The sequence below is a fragment of the Meriones unguiculatus genome, chromosome 17, assembly GCF_030254825.1.
Source record: "Meriones unguiculatus strain TT.TT164.6M chromosome 17, Bangor_MerUng_6.1, whole genome shotgun sequence".
In the NCBI taxonomy this organism is placed as follows: domain Eukaryota; kingdom Metazoa; phylum Chordata; class Mammalia; order Rodentia; family Muridae; genus Meriones; species Meriones unguiculatus.
Genome location: NC_083364.1, coordinates 51,478,065 through 51,499,121, shown reverse-complemented (window position 1 = coordinate 51,499,121; position 21,057 = coordinate 51,478,065). Strand labels below are relative to the sequence as shown.

General features: G+C 37.9%; 1 protein-coding gene across 1 annotated transcript in view; it reads right to left on the bottom strand.

Annotated features, from left to right (window-relative positions):
• Nucleotides 1-21,057, bottom strand: part of Myh15 (myosin heavy chain 15) — a 111,040-nt gene that overhangs the window by 73,576 nt on the left and 16,407 nt on the right. The window contains exons 8-16 of the mRNA XM_060370501.1: nt 18,629-18,692; nt 18,443-18,538; nt 14,918-15,021; nt 13,244-13,382; nt 11,088-11,206; nt 6,478-6,627; nt 5,460-5,630; nt 1,778-1,957; nt 154-286 (exon numbers count right to left, since the gene is read on the bottom strand). Coding sequence (XP_060226484.1) covers nt 154-286; nt 1,778-1,957; nt 5,460-5,630; nt 6,478-6,627; nt 11,088-11,206; nt 13,244-13,382; nt 14,918-15,021; nt 18,443-18,538; nt 18,629-18,692 — 1,156 coding nt within the window. The remainder of the gene's footprint in view (nt 1-153; nt 287-1,777; nt 1,958-5,459; nt 5,631-6,477; nt 6,628-11,087; nt 11,207-13,243; nt 13,383-14,917; nt 15,022-18,442; nt 18,539-18,628; nt 18,693-21,057) is intronic.

Below are 21,057 nucleotides of genomic sequence, written 5' to 3'. Positions count from 1 at the left end.
GAAAAAAGCATGACTTGGTCATGAATACTCTAGGACAGGAAATGCAACAGAAAGCAGAAGTTTTTATCACAGAAAGCAGAAAGGACCTATGTAGAAGCCAAGTCACCCATCAATCTCAATGTGAAGGTAAAACTTCAATGGAGACCAACTCACCACCGGCAGCAATGATGTCGTTTGTAAAGAGACTTGCCAGGACTTTGTTGGAGGATTTCTGAAGTAGAGCCACAACTGTTTCATTAAGAAGGTCTTTGTTCTTCCCAAGCCAACCACTGATATTATAAGGAACCTTTGGAAAGACATGTTTCAGGTAATAAGATAAGAAATTGTATATATTAAGATGGAAAATTCTGCATTGCTTAAAAAAACCCACAAATTGTATCCTTTAGTATTAATTTAATGACAATATTGAGGAGCATAATGGCCAGAAGACTATCATGAAGTCCAATTGAATTTTTAAAATGTTAACATTTTCAAAGGAAAAGAAAATAAAAAGATTTGACAGAGAAGAAAGCAATAGGTTATAAAAGCATAAGGGAAAGGAGAGAGAAAGGGACAGAGATGGGATGGATTGGGCCTAACCATCCACTATTAAAACTATTCATATCAGCACTTTTCATAGGCAGCACCAGAAAAAAAAAATCTGTTCTCTCTGACACATAGTGAGTACTCAGAATAAACTTAGCAATCACAATGGTATTTTACATGTCATTGTAACTATATTCCATGATATAAAGAAGAGGGCTACATTTTTTATTAATTACAGTTTATTCACTTTGTATCCCAGCTGTAGTCCCCTCCCTCGGCCCCTCCCAATCCCACGTACCCTCCCTCTTTTCCTTCCATGCCCCTCCCCCAGTACACTAATAGGGGAGGACCTCCTCCTCTTCCATTTGACCCTAGCCTATCACGTCTCATCAAGATTGGCTGCAGTGTCTTCCTCTGTGGCCTGTTAAGGCTATTTGCCCCTCAGGGGGAGGTGTTCAAAGAACCAGCCACTGAGTTCATGTCAGAAACAGCCTATGTTCCCCTTACTAGGAGGCTCACTTGGACAACTGAGTTGCCATGGGCTACATCTAAAAATATATATATATGTAATAAGCATTAATGTAAGATATCCAAAGGCACAAGAAAATTGAGTAAGTGTTGTCCAGGAATTCTATGCCATTGTTATGACTTTTTGTAAACCTAAATATGCTTTCCAGATGAAATGCCTACTACTTAATAAAAAATCAGTCGATAAAAAAGAAGAGCTATATCTGGGGATGCTTGAGAAGTAATTTTAGGTTGAAGTATATTGCTACAATTCATTAGTGATATACCTGCGCTCTTACAATCACTGGCTACAGAAAAGAAAAATGACACATGTCGATGGAGAGGCAATGGGAATCATTAGAATTGTTTTGGCTAAAATTCAGTGATCATTACATCACACCACTTCTTTTTAAAAGGTGATTTGAAATTATTTACACAATGTCATTTGAAAGAAAGACAAACAAGGGATGTGTGCCAAACTTTGGCCTCAGCAGCAGCCTTGTTTTGAGGTTGGGCATCAGAGTTCATTTTGAGATTTCTGACCTCTGTACATAAGCTACCGTTGTATGGACATTTCATTTCCTGACCACTAAAAAGTGACATCTCCCCCTTCTGTCACTGAGATGTACTTGTTCATCTCATTGTTTGATCTAAATGGTACTAAAGTTTTGGTTGAGGATTTTGGACAAGTTCATTTGCTGCAGAGATCAGAAAGTGTGGGCCTGGGCGTGCAGGGCTTGCTCACCACTGCTGCGTAATGGGTGAGTTCAAAGTGAGCCTCATCGTTCTCCTTCTCAGCAGATGTGGGGTTCTGGAAGTAAGCCGACCTTCCAAAATGTTTATCAAAGAGTTTGGTCTCAAAAGTCTTGTCAGTAGCTTTAGGAAACATACATTCCTCTTCGAGGATGGAAATAATGCCCATGGGCTGTGGGAGAGGGATAAGAGTGAGTTAAAAGAAAAGAAAAGAAAAGAAAAGAAAAGAAAAGAAAAGAGATAAGAAAAGAAAAGAAAAGAAAAGAAAAGCAAAGAAAAGAGAAAAGAAAAGAAAAGAAAAGAAAAGAAAAGAAAAAAGAAAAGAAAAGAAAAGAAAAGAAAAGAAAAGAAAAGAAAAGAGAAAAGAAAAGAAAAGAAAAGAAAAGAAAAGAAAAGAAAAGAAAAGAAAAGAAAAGAAAAGAAAAGAAAAGAAAAGAAAAGAAAAGAAAAGAAAAGAAACACCAGAACAAAAGTATTTCCAGTGGTAGGTCAATATAATTCTTTGTTATTGTTGTTGTTGTTGTTTTTATTTTTAAGATACATTATATAAACAAAAAAGGCACAAAGTTAAATGCAGCTGGCTCCCAAAGAATGTACAAGCTGTTGTAATGAATGAAATGAGAAGCCTTTTAGGGGACATTTAATATGAAGTGATGTGAGTTGATTTGTGCTTGAAGGAAAAGATGGTTTAAGGCAGGAGTCAGTCAAACAGATTGGAAAGTTATGAGCTAACAGCAGCGTTTACATTTTAAAGGGCTTTAGGAATATACAAGGAGACGAGAAGAAAAATGTTATGACTTCCCTAAGAAATTTTCTCTAAATGGTCATAGTCTTTCTAAGTTGTTTGCTACCTGCTTATTACTGTGGCACATACAAACAAAAGAAGTGGCAACATTTCAGTAATACCAGGCTGCTGGCTCGATTTGATTCATAGTATCATAGTTTGCTACCCACTAGTTTACCTAAAAATGGTATCATAGCTTCTGAGAAGTCATTATAAACATGATATAGTCGAAAGTACAGAGATGTCACAACTTCCTAATGAAGAGAATAAGCAATGTAAGACAAGTTTTTTTCTTTATTAATTACACTTTACTCACTTTGTATCCCCCCATGGTTCCCTCCCTCCTCCCATCCCAATCCCTCCCTTCCACCACCCTCTGCATGCATGCCCCTCCCCAAGTCCACTGATAGGGGAGGACTTCTTTTCCTTCCTTCTGATCCTAGTCAATTAGGTCTCATCAGGAGGGGCTGCCTTGTCCTCTTCTGTGGCCTGGTAATGCTGCTTCCCCCTCAGGGGAGGTAATTAACGAGCAGGCCAATCAGTTCATGTCAGAGACAGTCCCTGTTCCTATTACAATGGAACCCACTTGGATACTGAACTGCCATGGGCTACATCTGTGTAGGGGTCTTAGGTTATCTCCATGCATAGTCCTTGGTTGGAATAGCAGTCTCAGGAAAGACCCCTGTGCTCAGAATTTTTTGGTTCTGTTGCTCTCCTTATGGAGTTCCTGTCCTCTCCAAATCTTACTATTTCCCACTTCCTTCCTAAGATTCCCTGCACTCTGCCCAAAGGTTGCCCAGAAGTCTCAGTATCTACATTGATAGTCTGCAGAGCAGAGATTTTCAGAGGTCCTCTGTGTCAGGCTCCTGACTTGTTCCCTCTTTTCTCCTTCTTCTGATGACCAGCCTCTTTTCCTTTCTGGATAGGAATTGAGCATTTTAGCAAGAGTCCTCCTTCTTGATTAGTTTCTTTAGGTGTACAGATTTTAGTAGGTTTATCCTATATTATATGTCTATATGAGTGAGTATATACCGTGTGCATCTTTCTGCTTCTGGGATAGCTCACTCAGGATGATCTTTTCCAGATCCCACCATTTACCTGTAATCTTAAACCCTGGTAGCAGCAATTATATATATATATATAAGTTTTATTGTTAATATAAACAACTTTCTCCCCTAATCATATACTGGATTTTTTCAAAATTTTGCATTTTTAAAGAGAGTTCTTGCTGTTAATCTGACCTGAGTTCTTTGAAGTAGGTGAAGACTTATCTTTGCTTTCTATCACCTGGTCAGTATTTATTTTTTTTCACATTTTATCAAACAAGTAGAAAACATGACAGGAAATTACAGCCACATTGCTAGTATATAACTTGGAGAACTTGAGGCTGGAAAAAATGAGGCAATAACCTCAGGTCAAATAAGAGTCAATAACATTGATCTGCCGTGGTCTGAACAAGCTCCAGATCCCTCCTTTCTATCTGAAAAATGGTGTCTTCATATAAGCAGTGTAAGCAGTTGTTAGAAATGACAGTTGCTAAAAGGTAAGTCTTCCCCTTTGCTGATCTGAAGCTCTTGTTTTATTTCTTTTTTAATTAATTAATTAATTAATTAATATGTATATGAGTGATCTGTCTTCATTCACACCAGAAGAAGGAATCATTCCCCATTACAAATGGCTGTGAGCCACCATGTGATTCCTGGAAATTGAACTCAGAACTCTCGGAAGAACAACCAGTGCTCCTAACTACTGAGCCATATGTCCAGCCCTCTGTGTTATTTCTAATCAGAAAACCAGCACAAGGATACACACACACACACACACACACACACACACAAATAATTTGCCACTATTTATTACTATTATTTTAGCAAGTTTGTAGTGATATAGGGAATCCTTTTTTTTTTTTTTTTTAATTCAACCTGCCCTTCCCATTGGGGAGTTCACTGATTAATTTAATTTAAAATCAATTTAATACTTGTTCCTTTTTAAATGAATAGAATTTATTTTTACCTAAATCCTTTTAAAAAATTCTGCACTGAACAGTGAAAGTTCGGTTATCCTACATCCTTCCCGACAAGGTTGCTGGCAATCAAATGTCAGAGCATCTAAAGAACTTTCAGGAAGGCAAAGGATTTGGCCTGCTCAGGCTTGTCTCCAAAATATACTGCAATTCCTGATAAAACTAAGAAAAAGTACGAAGTTATTACTATGTGACAATGCTTGTTCTTGTAGACAAAGCACCAGAAAAGAGAACATGAACCCTTTTATCAAACCCCATTAATCCTTCCTAGAGCACAGAGCAGATAAGGAGGCCTCACACAATTCAGAAACCATATACTACAGCTACTTGGTTAACCAGCCACGAAACAAACATAACTTACTTAAACTAACTGGTACCTTCAAATGAACAAACAATATTCTGCTAGGTACCAGCCTTAAGGATTAAGATCAGTTGTTTATCTGCATGTTAATTTGCAAAAATTCCCTTAAGCCACCCCAGGTATGGCTATCCTCGTTGTCAATGAGGGGGCTACTGCAGAGTTCATATTTTCAGCTCTGTTTTTCCCTTGAGAAAAAATAAAGCTTGGCCGTTTGATTTTTCAACAAGCCCCTTGCATTTTAACAGTGGAGACCATGCGCAAGCTGAAAATGTGCAGGCAGGCTGTGTTACACAGGAGAGTTAAATTAGGATGTCATGGATCCTGCACACAAAGATCATCAGGAAAAAATGGATGGAGCCTTCCAGACCATTTTCATTCTGCTGACAGAGGCTACTTTCCTAGCTGGATCAGCATGGTAAGTGGGGATAATTTGTAAATAAAAATGGACAAGGAAGACATATATATTATTTGTACATATGATATAGATATGTATATATACCTCCTACCTTCTCAATGAGATCTAAGCAGGCTTGCAAATCCAGACCATAGTCAATGGATACCCACTCAAGGCCTTCTTTCCTGTATTCTTCTTGCTCCAGAATAAACATGTGCTGATTGAAAAACTGTTGTAACTTTTCATTGGTGAAATTGATGCAGAGTTGCTCAAGACTGTTGCACTATGAATAGGTAGAAAGAAGAGTTAAAAGTAAGAATTCCACTTGCAAGAATATATCAATGAGAAAAATCACAGTCACTATCATACAATGGCAAGAGTGCTCAGCCATTAGGAGCACTCAGCTAAGCTCCTGTCTCCTTCAGCTGTATCTACAAACTAATGATTATTGTAGTAAAGTAATGCTCAATGGAATTATGATTCAAAAATTCACAAAAGACCCCTATTTACTTTGACTTAAATATGGATTAGGAAATTAAATAGTTAACACTAATTGTAGTAATAATAAATATTACTAATTGTAGTTCTTTTCTAATCAAAATAGTCCTTAAGTTTTATGTACAATGATTTTTTGTTTGTTTGTTTGGGTTTTCATGTTTAAATACATTTTAATAGAAATCACTTTCTCCCTTGCCTGCCCACCCTAAAGCCCTTCCCACACGCCCTTACTCTCAAATTGATAGCCTCTTTTTCTTTGATTATTATTGTAAAATACATATATGTGTATGTGTGTGCACAAATATATAATTACAACCTGCAGAGTCTGTTTTTGTTGTTTCTGTGTGTGTGGTTTCAGAGCTGGCCTCTCTGTACTGAACAACCTAAAGTGGGCTCATCTCTGGGAGAAACTAATTCTCTCTCTTTGAGCAGTCATTAGTTGCTGGTAGTTATTGTGTAGGAATGAGACTCTTTGAGACATTCCCCCCTTCTGCATGAGCATGGGCATTGACATTAAGTATAAGGAATTTTAGCATGCCTTGGTCATGTTTTCCCATGGTTACATTTTACAACTCAGATTTTCTAGTCTCCTTGAAATATGCATTGATTTTATTCTTACCACGTATACTTACATCAAGTATTTCAAAACCAGTGATGTCAAGAATAGCGATGAAGAAGTGGCTTGACAGTTTGACATCCAGGACCTGGTTCATGCGTGCCACTAGCCACTTAAACATCCTTTCATATATTGTCTTAGACAGTGCACCAACAGCACAGGTTACCTAGAAACCATATGTAAATTTTTTCTTTATAAATTTTAAAACTAAATATTTAAAAAGGGGGTGTGGAGAGATTGCTTGCTACTCTCCCAGGCCAGGTAGCTCACAACTGCTTGTAACTCCAGTTCCAGGTGATCCAATTCCCTCTTCTAGCCTTATACATGCTCATACCCACACACAGACTCAGGAATATAAACAGTAAAAGTAAATCTTTAAAATGTTCCTTCAACTGTATTTGTCTCAATACTGGAGATTTTCTATCTGCAAACATAGTCTAGTCAAACCAGTATATGTTTATTAATCTTCTCAATGAGAAAAAAAGAAGAAAAGAATGAAAGGGTTGGGGAAAGAAGGGGGAAAAGTAGAAGAAAGTTAGCACTGAGCTTTCTTCTCAAAAGTATAGATGAGAGAAATGTCATTGTTAACAATAGACTAAATATCCCAGGATATGTTTTGATGTTATTCTCTAGAGCCTTGTTCTGAACATTGTGGCATTAAGCTCCAGCATCAACTGGAGCTTTTAAAAGTATCAGGACTCAGGCCCAGCCCCTGATGTGCCAAATCTCTAGAGAAATTCTGTTCCCATTCACTGAGGCCAGTTGCTAGAAAAATGCTTTTATGTCATTTGATGAAGACTTTCCTACCCTCAATACTTGATGATGAATCTCACTCCCCATCTCATGCATAAATTCCTAACCTTAGCAAGAAGCCTGCTAATTCAGTTCAGCGATGGTCCCCCTGTTTTTGATGTCTTCTCTTAGAAATGTGCCATCACTCACCCTCTCCCTCTGTTCTTGGCCTATAAATTCTTACTTGCCCTGGAGGCATGTGGCATTGATTACAAAGTCTCCTTTCTGTTACAATATCCCTATTACAATAATCCTGAATAAAGACTCCCTCATTATTTATTAAAGATTAAGATATTTATTTATTGTTTCTTTGTTTGTTTTGCTTCAAGATAGGGTTTCTCTGTGTAGCCTTGGCTGTCCTGGACTCACTTTTGCAGACCAGGCTGGCCTGGAACTCACAGAGATCACCACCTGCCTCTGCCTCCCAGAATGATGGGACTACAGGTGTGTGCCACTAGGCCCACCTAATATTTCTTTCTTTTAATGCACTATATTCAATAAAGTTTTAAAAATCTGTAATCCCTAGAGTATGGTTGGCTATTGCTACTGCTGATGATTGATAAATTGAATGATCATTAGCAACTGACCTACCTTCCTGGGACACAGCAGTTCTTGAAGGCTGTCTAGTCTGGACTTCCAACCCTTTGTTATTTTCATTCTCAGTGTTGCCCTCACTGTCCTGGATTGAGAATGGCCTCAGGAAAAACACATTCTCCTGGCACAGTAAGGCTGAAAAAATTTCTTTTACTGTCCCTGAGAGGATGATGTAGTTTGTTTTCGAATTTTGAAAAATAACGTATTAACTCTCTTAACTAGTTCTGTTAGCCTAAAATCTGGAGTTGCAAATTAATCCTCTGTATTACATTATTTTAAGAAGTGTATGTTTAATTATAGTCTTTATATAGGCTCATTGGTTTTATAGAAGAAAGAGCTTATTCTGTAGACACGGCATATTACACATCCATGTTATGGTGGATTTCTAAGAAACAATGACACTGATAAATATGTCTAATCCTAATGCTAGGAAGTAGCTCAACTACCTCAGGTCATGTGACTCAAGTACTACCCAAGTTATTTTTTTTTAACATTCATAGAGCACCTGATGGCTGCAGAGCACAATGCTAGATGCTGGTGCATTAGAATGAGTCAGACATAATCTGTGACCTTAAAGGTCATCAAGGTTAGCATAAATGTTTCCTCAAATAAAACATCATGAATATCCCTGGTCCACTTACTTCTGAATATTGTGAAACCCAAAAGACATACACATTTCATGTGTGTGTGTGTGTGTGTGTGTTTGTGCGTGTGTGTGTGTTGGAATTGATAAATACATGCTAAGCAAGTGTTCTACTATTACAGCTGCACAAATTAAACACACATCATCATTTTCACTACTAGACTTAAAAAGCATTGGTATGTCAGTCTCAGAAAAGACCCTGTGCCCAGATATATTTGGTCCTTGTGGAGCTCCTATCCTTTCCCCATCAGACTAACTCCCCTTCTTTCTTATGATTCCCTGTACAAGGACCATGTATGGATATAACCTAGAACCTCCACTCAGATGTAGCCTGTGGTAGCTCAGTAACCAATTGGTTTCCCAAAGTGAGGGGAACAGGGACTATTTCTAACAGGAACTCAATGACTGGCTCTTTGGTCTCCCCACCCCCGAAGGGAGGAGCAGTCCTGTTAGGCCACAGAGGAGGGCTTTGCAGCCAGTCCTGAAGATACCTGATAAAACAGGATCAGATGAATGGGGAGGAGGTCCCCCCTATCAGTGGTCTTGGAAAGGGGCACGGTGGAGATGAGGGAGGGAGGGAGGGACTGGGAGGGAATGAGGGATTGGGACACGGCTGGGATACAGAGTTAATAAAATGTAACTGATAAAAAATAAATAAAAGAATGGAAAGAGAAAAAAAAAAAGAAAAATGTGTGCTATGCCAAAAAAAAAAAGAAAAAAGCATTGGTAGCTTAAAGTAGGTAAGACATTTGCTTTGCCCCTTGTAAGCTGTACCATTTTCTCAATGAGGTAAAGGGTAATTCCATGATAATCAAACCTCTTTTTTATTTTTATTTTTTATATTAATTACAGTTTAGTTACTTTGATCCCAGCTGTAGCCCCCTCTCTCATTCTCTCCCAATCTCACCTTCCCTCCCTCTTCTCCTCCCTGCCCCTCTCTAAGTCCACTGACAGGCGAGGTCCTCCTCCCCTTCCATCTGACCCTAGCTTAACAGGTCTCATAAGGAATGGCTGCCCTGTCTTCCTCTGTGGCCTAGCAAGGCTGCTCCTCCCTCCAGAGGGAGAGGAGGGAAGGTCAAAGAGCCAGTCATGGAGTTCATGTCAGAGACAGTCCCTGTTCCCCCTACTAGGGAACTCATGCACTATGTACAAGTAGGGGATCTAGGTTACCTCCATGAATGGTCCTTGGTTGGAGAATCAGTCTCAGAAAAGACCCCTATGCCCAGATATATTTGGTCCTTGTGGAGTTCCTGTCCTCTCCAGGTCTTACAAACATATAATCAAACCTCTTATGGCCTTCACTTACTCTGTCTTTCAACTATATGTGGTGGATTTTTGTCATTGCTTTTGGTTTTTGCTTTTGGGGGAGGTTAGGGTTGACACAGTCTCGTGTAGCCCAGGCTAACCTCAAAATCATTCATCTATACATGACATTGAATCCTGATTCTCAAGCCCTGCCACCTGAGTGCCTTCTAAGTGTCACCAATGCCTATTTCTATGGTGTGTGTGCATGTGTGTATGTGTGTGTGCATGTGCAAATGTGTAAATGGATGTGTTTGTATGTGGGTGAGTGTGTTTGTATGTGTGTGTGTGATTGTGTGTATATGTGTGTTATGGGTGAAAGAGACAAGGTTATGAATTCACTGTACTATTTCCTCTTTCTAGTAAAACCATATTCATTACCTCTCCCATTGTGAGGAGACAATCTGACAAATTCTCATCATTGGTCATGAATGAAAGCACTAGCACCACTGTCCCAAGTTGAGGTGGGAGAACTTCCCCTCACAAATGATTTTCTCCCCCGTCCACAACTTGACAGGCTGTGGGACTCAGGGAGCATATGCACATAATGCAAAAAATTGCATTTAATATAAACTGGACTTGGTTTGAGTAGGAGAACAAAAATTTGTTATCACTGATATATATATATATATATATATATATATATATATATATATATATATAAAATTTGGTATATATGAGTTAGTACAGTATGGCCTGGATCACACTGACTAATATACAGAGCAAATGTAAAATATTATGAAATGTACTGGTTTACTTAAAGTGTCTTGGTACCCAGCAGCCCTGAACCTATTTACTGCATATGGAAAGTCTAAAGGTAGCCATCCTCAATATATTTTCCATTTATACCAACCACATCAGCGAAGCCTTCTGTCTTTCATGTATGTTCTCAGTTTCTTGTTTTTTCAAATGCTGTCTTCAACAGACATACTGAAACCTGTTCGCCACTAATGAAACCACATGATTACACTAAGAAAGAAGTATGTAAAGAACACCAGTACTCCAAAATGATTCACCTCAGTACTCTACAGTTCTGAAAATGTCTTAGCTGGACAACAAGTAGGTAGAGAATGAGCGAAGCGCTACCTAAGGGAGAATTATCAAAATAGTCAGCGTATTCCCTTAGCACTGTAGTGTCTTGCATAAGAACATTCGAAATGCGATGGTAGCTCTCTTCACTGCTTTCACATGAACTCTTATTGCTAACATTGTCAGTTGTCGAAAATAAGTATATGTGACATATATGAAATAATTACATGATCACACAATCACGATGTCCTCAAATGTTGCCTTACCTGTTGCACATTTTGACTTCTGGTAACATATTCATTACCAACTTTAATTCTAGGGTATATCAAGCCCTTTATCAACTCTGAAGACTTAATGCCCATGAGGAAGGCAGCTTTGTCAGCATCTGGTCAAACAAGAAAGGAAGAATGTCAAGATGGGAGAAAGGGAAAGCAGAGAGGGAAGACAAATATTAAAATACAGTAGAAAACACTGTTGAAATCATTCCATCATAGCCAAATACACTGCCCAGAGGATAGAAGAGCATTTAGATCAATGTAAAAATAGATTGACGCTTTGAAAAAAAAAAATAGTTGAATGCTAAATGAAAGCATCTACTTTTGCAGATACAAATCAAACCACGCTGAATGGTCCCTTAGAATGGCTCCTGTGAAAGGCAGTAACAGGCGTTGGTGAAGGTCCACATGTGGCATGGCCATTGTAGAAAACAGTATGACAATCTCTTAGAGGTTAAACACAGAGTCACTGTAGGGCCGAGCAATTTCGCTCTTGCATATGTATTCAGAAGAAATGAAACATTTATTTTTAAAAAGTACACAGTGCTTTTAGTAATATGATTTTAGTAGTCAAAATGTAGAAAAATGTATATCAACTGATGTAAAAAAAAACAAAACAAAACAAAATACGATGTGTTCATACACTGGAAATGACATGCAAAAGAAATGAAGAGTGGCGCAGTCTTGCACAGGGCTTCATTCACAAGGACTTGAGGAAAATGATTGAGAGTTATAGGAAACTCATGAACTGACTATGGAAAATGGTGAAATTGTGCTTACAAATATTACAATGTCTATAGAATTTTACAAAAATCAAATGGATATTTATTTATAAACCTGTAGTTCTCATTTTTGTTAAAGAGTTTTAAAAACTTAATACAGGTGAAATAATTCATATTCAGGTGTGTGCTACTGTTGTATACTTTTCTTTTTGGGTCTCTACTCTTCTCCCCCCAACACCCAAACATCAGAGCACATATGTGATGTGTAATGAAAACCTTTGACATGAACCCAAGGTACGTCTTTGAATACTTTGTGCTCTCTGGAGTAGTTAAGAAGTAACCCTAGAATAATGGATGTTATTTTGTTTTTAATTTTTAAGGCAAAGTGCCATAATGGAAACTTGAATTAACCTTGTTTGTGGACAAAACTAGTTCATGCAGAAAGTCTGTTGATACAGAAAGTGCATTATTAGGCCTTAATCAGGTACAGGAAGGGAAGATGAAGATACTTGGCAAGCAGTTAAAAATGTGGCACCAAGAAGAATGGGTGAGATAATTTATTTCAAATATCATTATTTCCTGATTTATTAGTAAATACATTTGGGTTCTGTAACGACTAGTCAAAAATATGAAAATGTCATCTGTCATGTTTAGACTCTTATACAATTAATATATACAAAAAGATGTTTACAAGAAAAGAAGAGACAATGTAGCCTTTCTCTGTGTAGCTCAGTGCTGTAGTTCCAGTTACTCAGAAGGCACAAACAGGAGGGCACTTAGGCCATGCAGTTTAACCAGTTACATGGTCAGAGCTCAGTCTCAGAAACTAATAACAGAACAACAAAAGCAACCCCTTGGTCTTAAAGCATGGAAAGAGCAAGAGAGCAAAAGAAGTTGATATAAAAGCATATGTGCAACAGCATAACCAACATATGAAGATTACAGATCTTCACACCATTTTCTCTGCTTTGTTCATATCTGTGTTCAAAAGCTGTCATTTCTCAAGGGACCACCAGATCACTATGTCTGCAACAAATCCATCCATATACTCACATACCTTATTCTTTTACTCTGTTGAATTTAAACTGTGAGATGAAGATAGTATAGAATAATGACTGAGGAAATACTTCCTAGCAACAATAATCAAGACCTGGGTATAGAGGGCGTGCCTGGTAGGAATGAAGCCCTAAATTCAATCCCAAGCAACACAGCATGAAAAACTCAAATAAATAACAGTAATTAAGGAAAATGGTACTGATTATTTTCAATAGGTTCTAAAGCAAACAAATAAATAAAACAAAACAAAAATAAACAAAAAATCCCAAGAGATCAAGTGAATGCAAAAAAAAAAAAAAAAAAAAGGCAGGTCTGGAAGCTGAGATTTGAGCAGAATTATAAACTGTGTCTTTCTAAAGTGAGTCTTACTTTCTGTGCCGTCAGCCTCCAGTTGCTCTTCTCTGGGATTCTGTCTAAATTTCAGGTTTCCAAAGTGCATGATGGCTCCAACAAGCTTATAGCACCCAAACCGTTCATCAGGAAGAAATCCCAAGATGTCTATGGCTTTCTGTGAAAAGAGAAAAAAAAAGATGGCTAGCTGTGCCTTCCTTTGATGGCTCCAGTAGGCACCTTACCCTGCCATGTGTCACACAGGCCTGCATTAGAATATGGACTGCAGGAATGAGAGAGAGCAGCAGAGGTCCAGACACAGCTGGGCTCAAAGCAAGACAAATCGGACCTATTGGCACTTGGCCACCATCAGTCTGCTCGGTTCTTTAAAGGGGAATTAAGAAGGCTTGGGACTTGGCTTGTTCAGTGTCCAGCAGCTTCTGAAGTTTCCTCCAACACCTCACTTCTCTCTTCTCCCTCCTAGCAACAGACCACTAACTGGCTTCAGGAGGTTCATTGTTTTGTTTTTCATGGTTATGGCAGCTATCACTGAATCTTGTGGGTGGTTTGTCCCGCATGTTCAACTGGTTTTATTCCAGGGCCTGCTCATTTTAGAAATTGATACAAGGAGGTGTTAAAGAAAGAACATCACGTTGTTATGGCTCAGGAAAATTCCATTTTGTGCTCAGCACCCATTTCAGTAATTGTTTCTGACCTAGTTTCCTAAAATGATTAACTTGGCCACCCTGACTATTCACGTCCTCCCAAGAATTGTGTGACTGTTGGGAAATGCTTAACCACTTGCTCTGGCTCACCTAAGCTTGCTAATCTCTGTGTACAGGGAGAGTGAGACAGTTCCTCACAGAGCTCTGTAAATTCTGCAGAAATAAAGTAATCATGACCTTTGCCTTTAAAAGCCCTCCTCACCTTTAAGCTGGGCCTCAACCCCAAATCGAACCACAGGAACAGAGACCAGCTTCAGATTAAATCAAACTCAGCTAATTACAAATGGACAGAGTTCAGGTGGTCTTTGGGTGTTTTCTAACTCCACAAGGATGTCATTATATCACTGTATCCTAAGAAGACACTGCATGTGGTCCCAGAAGAATGTAGTCATTATAGTAACTAATTCAGAATTCATGTAAAGATCAGGGTGGAGGAGTCTATATTCTTCTCCAATAACTTTGTTTATAGGAATGGAAGATTGAGTGAATATAATACACAAAGAGAATATTAACTTTCTAAGACATTCACAAGGTCAAAAGAGACAAAAATCTTGGGATTTAACAACAATAACAATAAAAAATAGAACAAATGTCTGACTGAAAAAATGAGTTTTCATCTAAAATGCTCAGAAAATAAAATTGAAAAATCAAATTCTATGGACCGCATGGTCTTGCAGTATAAGTATAAATTAATAACAATACCAAAGCAACTTCATATAGATAGAACACAGAGTAAAGACTTTAGAGGTATACATTAAATAAAATAAAGTTTGCTCTTAAGTTGAAATTTATGTTTACTTTTTAGAGTTATAATGCCTTTTTATTGAAAATATGCATTTCTACACTTAGTAAGCTTTGGAAAGAAGCAGCCTCCACCTTCAAGGGAAGCAAGGCCAGGTCTCCAGACCTCAAAGTGAGGAGTCATGATGTTAGTTTTTATTGCTCATTGCCTTCACCAGGCTTAACTTATACAACTACCAAGCCTTACTTCTGTGGCCAGAAATTCTTTAGCATCATCCAGACTCTCCACAGCAACCACTCCACAGGAGAAAATGTGAAAGTCGGAGGGATTTGTGGACACCAGGAGCATGTCTACAATGGAAAACATTTTGGTTAAACAGCTTAGAGAAACATCCAAGGCCTGAGGAAGCAATTGACCAAAATTCAGGTTACTCTTACAGTTTATGGGATATTTGTAAACAATCCAAAATCATTTCTATATTTTAGACCCAAACCTCTGTAATCAATATTTTGTTTTCTGTTAATTTGTCCATCACATGTCAAGACCTCCCAAGAGATTAACAGGTTGGCCAGGTACAAAATCAGATTCGATTGCAGGAGCACAAAATGATAGTGGTTGGCAAGGGGCAGTAAGTAGCTAATGTACGTTGGCAAAACCTTGATTACAGGCAGTTGGCCTAGATTCATGACAGACGGCCAGGGAACAAAAATGTTCTACAGAATTATAAGTAGAACAAACCCATGTTTCATGGGTAGGAGACTGCCAGCTCCAGAATTAGCACCCAGGGATCATTAGCTATATATTCTTTCTACTTCACATCCTCACTCAAAGGAGGCTGAGTTCTTCATTCCAGGGATCCATAAATCAGATGGAGAGTTACCACTGTGCAGCGGGTGTGTTTATGACTCCTGACATGAGTCATGTCATCAGGAAACATAATGCAGGACAGTGCTAAGACAGCTGTCAACAGATCAACTGACTTGGCAGAATGCTGCCTATTTGATCTCGGTGAAGGTTTGTTGTTGTTTGTTTGTTTTTTAATCTGGTTTTATCTCTCTGTTTATTACCCATTGAAGTGAATATTTGCTTTGTGGAAATATAAATCTCAGAGACAAAGAAATTGGCTTACGGGAATGGTAATAGCAGTCTGTTCGGAAGCATGCCGAATGTTGATTATGTTAATAAAACTGTTGTTTATTCATAGAATAAATTATTATTACTCAAAAAAATAAATTGAAACATTAAAGAAACTTAAAATATTCAACCAAACCAAAAGTGCATGTACAGGATGATGATTATATATTATAAAATTATAGAATATGCAACCTCATTATTATGTTTACATATTGATGTGGGCAGAAGGGTTCCAACAATGAAGAAGGGAAGGAAAGAGAAACTGTAATAGACCCTAGGGAAATTTTTCAATGGATGTATGTGGTGTTTGTGGTAATAGCTTCTTATATATACATACATATGTAACGATATATCAATATCAATTGTGTTTTTCAAATATGCAGTTAATTGTAGGTCCATAATTCTCTTTTAAAGCTACTTTTGTTATAAGCCTAGCCTTTTACAGCTGATCCATCTCTCCAGCCCTCATTAAACTTTCTCTTATTTCTAGTTTTTTTATAAAATAGCTCAAATCAAATCAGCTTCCTTCTTAAGCCACTAAACTCTCAACTCCCCACGAGGCTTTCCTAAGACTTTATGCCTCTAGGGAGGCTCTTTTCCTTACTCCTTATTAAGCCACCCAGCCTACCTTTCACTGAGTCTCTTCAGGCTACAGTGTCAGATAGAACCGTTGCATTCATGCTTCCTAGGCTGCCCAACTCTTTCAACACTTTCTCAGGACCCAGCTCTGATGCTGCTGCTGGACCATTCACAGCTTTGCCTGCTTTCCCCTAATCTAGCGTAGACTGCAACACCATGCAGAGCACTCGCCTTTTCCCTCCTATGGGTGCCAAAAATCCAACCTTTCTTTACTTGGACTTAATAGACTCTTCAGGTGGTATGACTATAACCCAGGTTCACCTTCTCCTATGTGAGACATTAGGGCCATACTCAGGAAGAGAACTACTACCTCGGCCTTCGCCCACCCACCATGCTCTCAAGATTGCCCAGACTGCTCTTCCTCTTCATAACACTTTCCAGTGGCTCTCACCACCCTGCAAGAGACCTACTACCACTGGCTCTACCTCTCATGGCTTGCCTGAAGTTGCCACTCCATCAGGAGACTTCAATCTGGTGGATGAAGAACTCACTAAAAGACACAACTAATGATAGCCTCACCCAGATGGCTCAATTTGCATTGCAAAAACTGCAATAATTTAAAACAAATCAAAGTGTGTCTCTCCTAAACTATCAATATAGTAATAATTGTCCTTAATGAGAACAACTTAGACAAAACTTAAGACACAAAATTCAAGAGAACAATCACAAATATTTTCAAGGAGTTCAAGGAATTCAAAAAGGACAGCAATTAACACCTGAAAGAACTTAGAACTCCCAATTGAAGTTCAAGAAAATACAAGAAATAGAAATACTAAAGACACCAAAGAAAACCCAAAGTGAAATGAAGCTGCAAATAAAAATACCGATCAGTCTAAAAACAAAACAAAACAAAAAATTTCAATGGAAGTATCAACAGAATAGATGACATAAAGAAAAAATGTCAACACTTGAAAACAAGGTAGAGAAATTGAATCATTCTATCAAGTGAAAGAAGTATTTTAAAACACATAAATGTGCCACTCAGAATCTCCAAAAACACCATTACAAAAAACAACCCCAGTGGCATGAATTTATAAGACTAAAAGAAAACTAATTTTAGTCCAAAAGCATAGAATATATCTTCAATAAAATCATAGAGGAAGCTTCCCAAATCTAAGGAAAGAGATGCCAATTCAGGAACAAGACATAGACAGAATATCAGATAGACAGAACCACAAAAAAAAATCCTTCATATCATATTAAAACATTAAGAATAAAGAAAGGGTTTTGAAAGCTTCAAGAGAGAAAGCCCAAGTCACCTATAAAGCCATGTCCATCTGAAGAACAGCTGATTTCTCAATGGAAACTTTGAAAGCCAGAAGAAATTAGAACAACATATTCAAGTTTGGAAAAAACATAGATAGCAACCAAGACTACCACTATAACTACCACCAAAACAATCCATCATAATTAAGGGAGAAAAAAATCCCATGATGAAAACAGGCTAAAGAAGTTTTTTGTTGTTGTTGTTGTTGTTTGTTTGTTTGTTTTAACCACAGAATCAGCATAAAATAGTGGAAGAATATTTCAGACTGGAAAATAAAAAGGATAAGCATACTCAAGATGCTACAATGCCAGAATAGCGTTTTTGCAAAGTATGACTTAGTATGAGTAAGGTAACAAATATTACAAAATCAACAAAATGACAGCAATTAAAGCACATATTTCAGTATTAAGTCTGACTATTACTGGCCTCAATTCCATAATCAAAAGACCGAAGATAGCTTCTCTCTCTCTCTCTCTCTCTCACACACACACACACATATACACACTTAACCTTGCCCTTCACTGCAAATGTCTTGCTTTTGATACCAAATTAAAAACAACATTGCCATCTATTCTACCCTCGTTGGTTATATAAGTGTTCAAATTCCCTGTTGTAAGATAAATAAATCATGGTTTAAAACTACTAAGAGACTTACTAAAACAGTAATCTTCTTCCCTTGGGATCTGTTTGTCTTTTTGTAGAATAAGTATGGGCTCCAGTCTAACACTTACCTTGAAGTTCTTGTTTTCCAGACAGAATTTGGTAAAAGATATGGTAATTTCTCTCTCCAGGCTGCTGATAAACCACCCGAGATTTTTCAAGAAAATCTAGGAGGATCAAAATGGATAAAAATTCATATTTTGACATTCTTAGAAAACATAGAAGAGAAGCAACCAAATAGTGCAATGCTTACTTACAGATCTGGATATCTGCGGAGGACAGTGTGCCTCTTGCACCAAAATGCATCCTAATGAGTTTTCCCTAGAGAGAAATAGAACTCAGGGTCCCATCCAAACTTGCAAATAGCCTCATTAAGTACACAATCCTCAAATGACTACAGGCTCCAAAGGTTAGAAAATTAAATGCCAGGTGGTTTTAAAATGAGACAGGTCAGATAATGTCTAGAGAAATGGTTGATTCTCAGCCTGTCGGTAGTGACCTCTTTGGAGATTGAATGACCCTTTTCACAGAGGTCCCATACCAGATATCCTGCGTATCAGATATTTACATTACAATTCATAACAGTAGCAAAATCACAGTTATAAAGTAGCAACAAAAATAATTTTATGGATGAGGTCACCACAACATGAAGAACTGTATTAAAAGAGTTGCAGCATTGGATAAGTTGGGAACTACTGGTCTAGTGGGAGCTATACTGATTTGCAAGACTGCAGCAGTCCTGACCGCTTAGGACCACATCTGTCAGTTTCTGCCTGGATGCTTTTATGTGCACTGTGGAACCTCAGTGCTCTTATTTGAAAAGGAGGACTGTAGTATCTTCTTGGGATGCTCATTCACTCCTTCAGTCTCCATTGACTGTCTGCAATGATCTAGGAAACTCCTGAAGAAATAAAAACAACTTATAAAAAAAATTGATGATCCTGACCCTTATGAAATGTTCTAGAAGGTACATGGATACTCAAGAGCTCAAACAAACGAACATTTGAAGTACTTTGGTATCAAAAGAAAAGCCACTTTTGCTATACTTTAGGAATTAAGAGAAAAGGGAACATATACAAAGACTGAGAGATAGACTAACAACTAGGGGTTCATTTCACATGTGCTCAGTTGACTGAAGAGCTTATGTCTGGCTTATGTCTCCAAATACACCTTAATGGAAGCAACAGGGTTTTCCACTTTCTTCTTTCTAAATTAAAAGCTAAAGAAGAATCTAACAAGGCATAAAGACTTCCCAGTGTTGAGAGTATCTGTGACAGAAAGCCAGATACATTGGCAGCCACATTTTATGACATAAGAACATAGTGATAAAACAACAGAAGAGTGGCTGAGGTCCCCGCACCTACGCCATAAAGATACTACACAGGGAGACTGAACTAGCATATTACAAAGCAAAGCATAATGGCAACTACACAGACTACCATACATGTGCCTATATGCACACATATATGTGGAAGGCCAATATGGGTGGTATGAGTTCCTAGGATTACTTTTTATAATCTATCAGGATTTCTTCAGTTTTATTGAATGTCCTTTTATCTTTTTCCTTCCACTTATCAAAATCTTCTGCTTTTCTTTGCTTCTTCTTGTCTATCTTTCCAACTGTACCCTTGTTGTCTTTACTCTTCATCTCTCTGTTTCTGTTCTCTCCTTATTTTTCTTCCCCCCGTCCTTCCTATTTCTTTACTTTATTTGACTTTATTCTCCCTTTCTCTGTGTGTCTCTGTGTCTCTGTTTCTCTCTGTATGTCTCTCTCCCTCTCTGTCTCTATCTGTCTCTGTCTCTTTCCCCACACACCCTGAAGATTCATACTTGGATTTTACATATGCCAGGCTATTGCCTACCATTTAGCTAGATCCCCAGCCCTGACTTTTTTCTGTAATTTTTTTTTCTTTTCTTCTCTATCCTATATTCCTGACTTTCATATTTTATTAAACATGCACCAATATTTTAATAAATCTTTACAATAGCAATTGTTTAATGCACAGATGCATGCAAATAAATAGCAATAAAAATGTTGCATCGCCAGGCAATTAGCATGAGTCTACTATTTAAGTATTTTCAGATGTTCAAACATGAAGTTTCCTTCAGTTTTCCTTAACTTATGCAATGGTTCCCTGTCACTCATTATTGGCACAAAATGGATTTATAGGACTTTATTTTTAAATCCAAATGTTTTTCTCCATTGTGTGAAGGATGACACATGCTGGAGAGGATGTGGAGAAAGGGGAACCCTCCTTATTGCTGGTGGGAATGTAACCTTGCACAACCGCTTTGGAAATCAATCTGGTGCTTTCTCAGAAAATTAGGAATAGTGCTACCTGAAGATCCAGCTATACCATTCCTGGGTATATCTACAAGATGCTCAACCATACACAAGGACATTTGTTCAACTGTATTTATAGCAGCTTTGTTAATAAAAGACAGAATCTGGAAACCTAGATGTCCCTCAGTGGAGGAATGGATGCAGAAATTATGCCACATTTACACAATGGAATACCACTCAGCAATTAAAAACAAGGAAATAGTGAACTCTGTAGGCAAATGGATGGAACTAGAAAAGATCATCCTTAGTGAGGTAACCCAGAAGCAGAAAGATACATATGGTATATACTCACTTATAAGTGGATGTTAGCCATATAATATAGGATAAACATACTAAAATCTA